The sequence below is a fragment of the Hevea brasiliensis genome, chromosome 10 (genome assembly GCF_030052815.1).
Source record: "Hevea brasiliensis isolate MT/VB/25A 57/8 chromosome 10, ASM3005281v1, whole genome shotgun sequence".
In the NCBI taxonomy this organism is placed as follows: domain Eukaryota; kingdom Viridiplantae; phylum Streptophyta; class Magnoliopsida; order Malpighiales; family Euphorbiaceae; genus Hevea; species Hevea brasiliensis.
Window position 1 is genome coordinate 1463668 of NC_079502.1, and position 9152 is coordinate 1472819.

The 9152-nt window shown below is 31.0% G+C and overlaps 1 protein-coding gene across 3 annotated transcripts; it reads left to right on the plus strand.

Moving 5' to 3' along the window:
* The first annotated feature begins 742 nt into the window (after positions 1 to 742).
* On the plus strand, positions 743 to 7735 carry LOC110639112 (uncharacterized). Of its 3 annotated transcripts, none has more exons than XR_002491843.2 (13): positions 743 to 1062; positions 1777 to 1829; positions 2037 to 2205; positions 2294 to 2357; positions 2851 to 2930; positions 3071 to 3224; positions 3656 to 3717; positions 3889 to 3951; positions 4623 to 4681; positions 4996 to 5077; positions 5457 to 5511; positions 6423 to 6469; positions 6579 to 6676. XR_002491843.2 is itself a non-coding variant. In XM_021789937.2 (13 exons), exons 1-13 carry the CDS (start codon positions 916 to 918, stop codon positions 7441 to 7443), a joined length of 1245 nt encoding a protein of 414 aa, XP_021645629.2. In that variant the 5' UTR covers positions 745 to 915; the 3' UTR covers positions 7444 to 7735. The 3 variants fall into 3 exon arrangements, 2 of the variants coding, with proteins under 2 accessions (XP_021645629.2, XP_021645628.2); XM_021789937.2 differs by lacking the exon at positions 5457 to 5511 and adding an exon at positions 7425 to 7735 and having other exon boundaries at positions 745 to 1062; positions 6579 to 6824; XM_021789936.2 differs by lacking the exon at positions 5457 to 5511 and adding an exon at positions 7422 to 7735 and having other exon boundaries at positions 746 to 1062; positions 6579 to 6824.
* The last annotated feature ends 1417 nt before the right edge of the window (positions 7736 to 9152 follow it).

The window sequence follows — 9152 nt, forward strand, 5'->3', positions numbered from 1 at the left end:
AAATAAATTTTGTTTATTTTCTTTTGATAAAATAATTAATTTAAATTATTATTATAATTTATTTTGAATAAAATGCAAATTATTATAAAATTAATTTCATTATACATATTCCAATTAATTTTTTATAAAATTTAATATAAATATTTAATTTAATAATTATTAAATTTCATATATATATATATATAATAAAAAGGTATTTCTATAGGAAAATATAGTGTGACATTCTTTTTTATAATTAATAAAAAATTTAAAATATTATATTATTTTATATATTAAAATTAAAAAAATTACAAATTAAAATTATAATTTTCATATAATATGTTTTTTTTATAATAATTATTATGTAATTAATAAATATTAAACTATATAACATTTTTTATTATATGTAATTACAAATTAATTAATAATTATCTTATTATTATTATAATAAATAGTCATTATTATAAAATAATTAATAATATATTAACATATATTAATTATATATATTTATGTCGATATTATATATAAATAAATGTTAATTATTTTTATTATAAAATTTTTATTAAAAAATTTAAAAAATAAAAGTAATATAAAATAATTAATTAAAAATTTAAAACATTGAATTAATTTTATATATTAAAATTAAAAAATATAAAAAAAATTATTAATAGTTAGTCCATTAGGGCAGGTAACCAGCAAATTACATAATCATATCATAATATCAACAATACTAAATAAGTATATATAAGCCATATGTTTAATATGAAAGCATATAAACACGGGCTAACAGTGTCATCTAGCTAAGTCACCAAGGGTTTTTTAGTTTTTGTCCCCAAAAAAAACCTTGGAATAAAACCCTTGGTGAAGAGTAGGGGTGTGTGTGTGCTGTTGAAGAGTTAGAGCTCGGGAAGCTAGAGAAATCGGGAGGCAGGAGAGATGGACGCGATGAGGAAACAGCTGGATGTGCTCATGGGAGCGAATCGAAACGGTGACGTCAGGGAAGTGAATCGCAAGTACTACGACCGTGATGTGTGTCGCATGTACTTGGTTGGCCTTTGCCCCCACGAACTCTTCCAATTAACGGTACTTCAGTTTCATCAATTGTCCCAATGATTCTTGTTTATTTACATATATATATTATTTTTATTGAAACCCTAGTGCCACAGTATGATCAATTTGCTGTAGAGAAGGATGGTGGGTGTTTGTTTGATGAGAAAACGGAGCAATGCAATGGGTTATGCTCGGAATTTGTTTGATATTGCTCTTTTTAAGCCCACTTTTCTGGGCAACCAAACAGAGAGCTAGTGAGTTTTTGAAATTCTAGTTAGAGATTCCTGGATGGGATCGAACTAGGTAGAGTTGCATGTCTGCATAATGGCATAAGTATATGCTGAACCAAACTAAACGTCAGTCAGAAAGTAACTCAAGTGTCTCAGTTTGAAAGGATATATTGAATACTGTTGTTAAAAATTTATGTAACTTTCTACACGCGGTTAGTGCAAATTTTCCTTCCGAGACTGCAAATTTTCCCCCCTTGGCATTTGCATGATGAGTTATTATTCAAAATTAAGTTGAGTTTTTTTTTTTTTTTTTTTTTTTTTAAACTTTAGGGAGAGAGTTCAGAAATTTCTAGAGAGAGGACTGTCAGATTTAATTGAAGTGATATTTTGCTCTATGCTTGAAGTACATAAGCGGTGCTGATTGTTGTTATTTTAATAATTACGATGGTTCTGATTTTTTATTCTGAGTATGCTTTTTTTTTTTTTTAATTTTATTTTTGTTGTGTTTTGGTTTCAGAAAATGGATATGGGGCCGTGTCCTAAGGTCCATTCACTACAGCTGAGGAAAGAGTATCCTTTATTAGCTTTGTGTTATTTTTTATACTCTCTCTCTCTCTTTTCACATGTGTGTGTGAGAGCACACATGCATGCTCTGTTTCTCTACGTTCAATTATGATCAATTTAAAAGACCAATGCCCATCTGGAGCAAATTTCATCCAATGGTTTGTTGCGGTAGTTTATACCTTCCTTTTTATGTGGTTCTTTAACTTTACATAGATATGGAGAGGCAAGGGCAAAAGGTATTGATAACTATGACAGAGAGTTGGAGGATGTTATAGATCGGCTCATTGTTGAGTGTGATAAAAAAATCAGCAGAGCTCTTAAGCGACTTGAGGCTGAGGATGCAAAGGCTGCTATTGCAATATCAGTCTCTGAGGTTACGCAGGTGATTTTAGAGCTTTCAGTGTATGTTTGAATTTTTAAATGTTTGATAATTTTATTTAATTGGAAAGAATTCTTTCTTGAAATTGCAGAATCCAGAGATAATTGAGTTATCAAAGCAGATCAAGGAGAAGTTGAAAGAAGCTGATAAATATGGTAAGAAATACAGGAAGTAGTTTATGACTCAGTATTGATGAAATGTTTTTCTGTAATTTTTTAAAATTGTTACTGTGGTCTAAACTGTAAATAAATAATGATTGTAACAATTCTGTAAAACTCGGAATGTAGTCAAGTTTTACATGAAAGAGGTTTGAGTTTGTGGAAATCAGGGTTTTGAACGCATTACTTGTTTGGGAGGCTCATCTTTTTGGGAATTGATTGATGAATGCTGAAATAAACTAAATGATATGAAAGTGGGAAAATATGACCTATTCTTTAGAATATTATGTGCTATCTGATATACAGGCAATTATACAATAATAGTCTTTCTTGTAATATTCTTATACATTTGCATTTGGGTGGTTTCAAGTCATTTGAATGTCTAATGATGCTCAAAGGTTTCTTGCCATTAAGTTACTGTGATTCTAGTAAATCTAAGTGGTTTGTAAGGTGCTTGTATTAGTAGATAAATGCTGGTATAATTTTGCAGATCTTGAAGGCAAGACAGATTTTAAGATTCAAGCTATGGAAGAGGTGGAAAAACTTAGAAGTGAAAGAGCAGAGAAGCAGGTATGAAGGGGCTTCATTAGGCTTGGAATTTGTGGCAAATTACTGAATTTTTTTTCTTTTTGGTGTTGTTTGTATATTTACATTTTTTACCTTTCACAAAAATTCTGTGATATTAAATAATGTGCAATTATTTCTGACAGTCTGCACTACTTTTGGAAGCCTTCAACAAAGATAGGGCGTCTTTGCCTCAACCCTTGCCAAACCCACCTCCATTGGCACCCTTGCCTATGCCTGCTCCAGATCCTCGTACCCAAGAAATGATAAATGAGAAGCTGAAGAAGGCGGAGGATCTTGGTAAGGGACTGCTTGCACATACTTGTTAGATTAAGATGTTAAACTAGAACTTTCTTGTGCGCTCTGTACAATTGTACTATACGCTTAGTTTTCTCTTGGCACAGTTGTAATATACTGTTAGTTTTCTGTTGGCCAGTTATATGTTTATGCAGAAAGAATTGATTTGTGAATTATATTTGTCCATGTTATTAGAGATACATGGCCAGGGATATGGATTGCAAAAGGTTACATAATATTTGTGATAGATTGATTTGTGTCAATTATGGAATCTTTATTGGACTTCAGGACATTAAGCTTTTAATATTTTTCGTTCTTCTGTATCTTGTAGATTTGCATGATCTATGCTTTATGTTTTACCTAGTTCTACTTCTACAATTTTTGTTTCTAGTATTTGTTTTTGTGTAGTTCTCAAGGCCCTGTGCATGCTTCAGGTGAGCAAGGAATGGTAGATGAGGCTCAAAAAGCTTTGGAAGAGGCTGAGGCACTTAAGAAGGTTTCTGATTCTTAAGATCTTGTCTTACAATGATTTTGATTTCGTTCTTTGTTTTTCTGCTTTTATTTTCTTCCTCTGTTTGCTTTTTGTTGCCCAACCCCTTCCCTTTCTATTTCCCCCAAAGTTGGTTTATTTACAACTTATTTAATAGTTCTACTTAATTTTCTTCAGCTTCCTGCGAGGCAAGAACCTGCACTGGATTCCTCCAAGTACACTGCTGCTGATGTCCGCATTGTGAGTCTATTTTCTTGTTATTTTAGTTGGTTCTTTGTGATATTATTAAAAAACAAAAAATCTCAGATTGAAATTATTTAAAAAGATCAAGTGCTTCCAAGGAATCACATCTTATTGTACATGCATCACACCACAAAGCAATTCTCCCAATTTTTTTTTAATAACCAGTGTGCTATAGGAAAACAAGTACTTTACACATTAAAATATTCTTCACTCAAAATAATCAGACTATTTTAGCCTTCTCAAAATAGTCAAAATAATTTGACTATTTCACTCAAAAGCTATCAGAAGTTTCATGCAAGATACACTTCTGTCACTTCTAAATGGAAATATGCTTCTATTTAGGAGTACCAGCATCATCAATTTGAGCATTAATATGATCTTAGACATTTTTTATTTCTTCTTCTCAATCATTTACATGTTGATTCTATAGATGAGAGGATCACATTTGTAGATCTATGGTAGCATTCTAGGGCTGAATTTAAAGGAAATTAAGAATACGTAATTATAATTCTTGAGTCATAATTAAATATTTATGTGCTTCAAGTTCAACATTCTATTGTGTGGTTGAAATAGAGATGGCCAGTCACAGTCACTCATTTCCAGTCTTTCCTCCTATATGCTTAATTTATATGGACTACCCATCCTTATTGTTGTTAATGCTTTTTCAGACTGATCAGAAATTGCGTGTTTGTGACATTTGTGGAGCTTTTTTGAGCGTTTACGACAGGTATAATTTGATCTTCTCTCTCCAAATATGTACAGTCTTTTAAGCTTACCCGAGGGAAACAAATGAATTTGTATTTAGGGTTTCAAGGTTCGGCTTTTGACCCTACTATTATACCTCCTTGTTACCAGCAGGCTTTTGGGCCCAGTTTTACGAGGATAACTTTTGCAGCTAAAGAATGTGCGTCTTTTTCTGTTTTATATGCTTGCAGATCATAATATAGTTAGAAAATTATGGGGCAACTTACCATACACATACTTATCTGTAATATTTTTTGGAGTCCACCAAAGCATTTTGATTTTTATTTCTATTTTCAGTGATCGGCGTTTAGCAGACCATTTTGGAGGGAAGCTCCATCTAGGCTATATGCAAATCCGTGAGAAACTTACAGAGCTTCAGGTATGGAAGCACATCAAGTTGCTTTATCATATATTTTTAGCTGATTCATTTTCTAACTTAGGCTGGTGTCAGAAAATGTTTTAGTCTGGATTGCAGAAACAAGCAACATAGTACATTCTAAACATGCTCAAAATTCATCATATCTTTGTTTGATTCCACATTGTCCATCAGTTAATAAATGATTTTATATATATATATATATATATATATATATATATATATATATATATATATATATATATATATATATATATATATATATTTTTTTTTAAGGAAATAACTCAAATTGATGGATTATGCTAAGTGGGATAATTCTATTGTTTTACCTATCCTGTCTTTGGGATGTCCTTAAGTTGGTCTTCTGGATATGTTGGTTCAGGTGCTGGTATAATGTTTCACATTCTTCTATAGAGATTCTGAGTTAGTATGCATCTGTGAGTTTTTCTTACCCCGGAGAAGAATAATTTATTAATTTCCCCCCTTTTAGATGTGATAGATGTTAGACTTTGAAACACCAATAAATCTTTGTAATGTCTTCTGCATATTGGTGACACTAACCATGCATCGTATCTAGTCTGATAACTGTCAATTATTGTAATACTAAAAAGGACTTCTGCTTCCAGTTGTGCTTGGGTTGGGGAGGATCATCTAGTATATGCAGTCTAATTTGTGTGGGATTAGAAATAATTAAGGGTCTGTCCAAATCATACTGTTAAAATACAAGTTGCCTTACTTTAAGGTTGAGTTGGTTTCCTTTAAGGTTGTGTTGTAGTCAAAAGAATGCCATGAATATATTTTGTTGAATTAATTCTAGACCTTGGCTGGCAATATCGATCTGTTATTGGCATTTGAAATTTCTTCTAGATGTCTGATTCTTCTAGATGTCTGATTCTACAAGTCTTGCACAATTTAGTGGCTAAGTTGGAAAAATATAGCAAATTGAGAATGTATAGAAGACTACTGAAAGTCCTATTTAACTTAACTCCTCTTGGTGTATTTTAAGGGAAATTGCTTTTTAAAGCACCAGTAAGTTTCCATTTGTCAAGATTTATAATTGTTGCGCATGCATGTGTATAATTGTTGCATGCACGTCTTATTGTTGAGAAAGGGGGTGTGTTTGGGTGCTGTATAGAGGTATTTGCAGTGGTGTTGAGCTGCTTTGCTTTTAAACAAGGCGGTAAATTCTATTAGGTTAAATGAAGTGGAGCTTGCTAATGATGCATCTTTTGTAAAACTTATTCTGATTGCCTTTTATGAATTCTACTGTTCATCTCAACTGGAGTGATACTTCATATCATTTGAAGAATGGCCTTCAGTATTTCTTTCTTTATAATAAATTTGTCAGGAAGAGAGAAACAAGCTCCGCAGAGGTGATCGATATGATGATCGAAGGTATTATTATTTGAGTTTATTCTCTTTTAACCATCCAGTACATGAGGGCTTGGATTTGTACCTTTCTTATATTTTCTATACCCACCCTCACTATTTAGTATTATTATAGATCAAAAGAGGGAAGTAGAGACCGTGACAGAGAATCAAGCAAGGATAGAGATCGAGTAGATAGCCGTGACCGGGAGAGGGATTATGATCGTAGGAGCAGAGATCACGACAGGCATTATGATCGAGATCGTGGATATGAACGGGAGCGTGATAGAGATTCAGATCGCTCCCGTAGTTATGATTCAAGAAGTCGCCATAGGTCACGCTCTCGGTCTAGAGAACAGTCCAGGGATAATGATCGTCACAGGTATTATTTCACCCTTGTACTTACTGCTCATTAGTCTTTCAACTATTTTTAGCACTGGCCTTACTTTATTTTAATTTCTAACTTTTGTCTGCGTATGACCAAGGATGTTTTTATGTTTATAAATATGTGAATAATCACATTGAAGTTTTAGACTTTTAGCCAATTGTGACGCATGAAATTGTTATGCATTTGTGTTGTGAAGTTAGAACATGACATTTATTTATTTATTTGGTTTTTTGGACAATGTTAATTAAATATACATTTGTCTCCTATAAAATAGATGAGTGGCATTTTATCAAGTGAAGCTCAAGTTTGTTCCTAAAGCCCTTTTATTTCCCTGCATCTCAGAAGTCAGAACCTTTCTTATGCTGTTGTTTCTACTAAATTTGTTAGCATTTTTTAAATCATGATGGTAATTAAGAATATTATACACTACAAATGAACAGGTTTTAATCATCCAATTAAAAATGGTAGTTTGTCGTAACATTATTGATATAATTTATTCTGCGGTCTATGTTGCTTAGTTTTCAAGTGTAGTTTTGAAGAATTGTTCATTTTTCTAACGCATTACTAACCTTTATATTATTTATTCATCAGCAGGCGCTATGATCGGTACTAGGACCTTGGTCCGTTGATGAGTATTTTGGTATGAAAGTTTGGGTTTTTTAATGTAGGTGAATGAAATGAACTTGTGGAGTAAATTGATGACTTCATGTATTTCTCTTCTAATATCTGTAGTGGAGTTTGATAGTGTGTGCTGTTTTGCTGGGCTTACTGACTGCTGCATGGATTTTCTCGACTTGTATGTTGAAGGGGTAGCTTTACAGTATTTTGTCTAATTTTCGCTTTCAGTTAATCCTCAAACTCAGCTCAATTTTACATTTAATCTAAATTGATTTCCTTATTCAGAATGGTTGTGTTGGTGGGTTTGCAGCTCAGTAATTAATTTGAATGGATGACCGGACTGCAGTTGAGTACGTTTTATTTTTTGCATTTTGCTTTCCAAAAGAAGATGAAAGATGAGGTTTAAATTACAATTAGATCCCTATACTTTGTCATGATAACAACCGAATCCTTATATTTTGAAACCGAATTAAAATGCCTTTATATTTTAATTCAGTCAATAATTTTTATTTTATTTTTTCACTTCATGGTTGATAATGTATTTAAGAGTAATTAAAATAAATTAATTTTTAAATAATCGTAGAAAGATGAACTCGTATTTGCCTTTTTTTCTGTATGGGATAAGATTGAAAAAGAAAAAAAAAAGGTGTTTTGGCAAATTAAATTAACTGTGGTATTTAAAGATTTTAGTAGACGTCCAAGAATTTTATCTAATAATTATTGCCCACAAATAGTACTAAAATTGTAATATTATTATTATTAAGTATATCACTGGTGTAATTGAAATGGTGTTCTGAAATTGAAAAGTAATGAAATTAAAGGATTCATACCTGTACGTGACGATGAAGAGTCAATTTCGCCTCATCATCATCTACATATATTTCCATAGGTTGACACGATAAAACTTAATAAACAAAATAATATTTACTTTCGTTAATTTCTTTATTTCTTTTTTTTTTTTTAATTTGTGATTGAATAATTGATGTCTTTCTTATTTGGTTTAATGACTAATTAAATCATAATTTAAAAAAAAAAAACATATGATTACATCTCACAATAATAGAAGAGTTTTAACTGATTAATTAGCATATCAATGTTTACATACCTATTCAACTTGGCCTCTATCATCTGCATAAATTTTCATAGGCTGGAAGAATGAAACATCATAAAGAAAAATAATATTTATTAAATAAAGTAAATAATCTTTCACAGTTTTTATTTCAAATATTAATTATATTTAATATTAAATTATAACTTATATTTAAAATTAACATTTACACAAATATATTTATTAGTGAAATATTTTATATTATGATACAACCTACACTCTTTATATAGTTAATGCAATTTATTCTTAGAAAGTTGAGAATTATCTTTCCTAATTCTTTACTGACAAGGGTTTATTCTTTTTCTCCATTTCTTTTTTTTTTTTTAATTTGACTACAAATAAAAATGATTGAAAACTATATGTTTGAATTTCAAGATTATGGTATGTGTTTTTCAGAAACAATGGAGATTTTATGAGTGCCCTAGATGGAGATCTAAAATGAAGAAGAAGAAGAAGAAGAAGAAGAAGGGGTGGGCAATTATGCTCCTTCTTCATAATTGCTTTCGTTATTGTTTAAGGTAGATATTTTTCTGTGAAAATTAATATTTACAGAAGCAACAGAGTAACAAAACTTCATTTATACCAGAAAAGTGAAC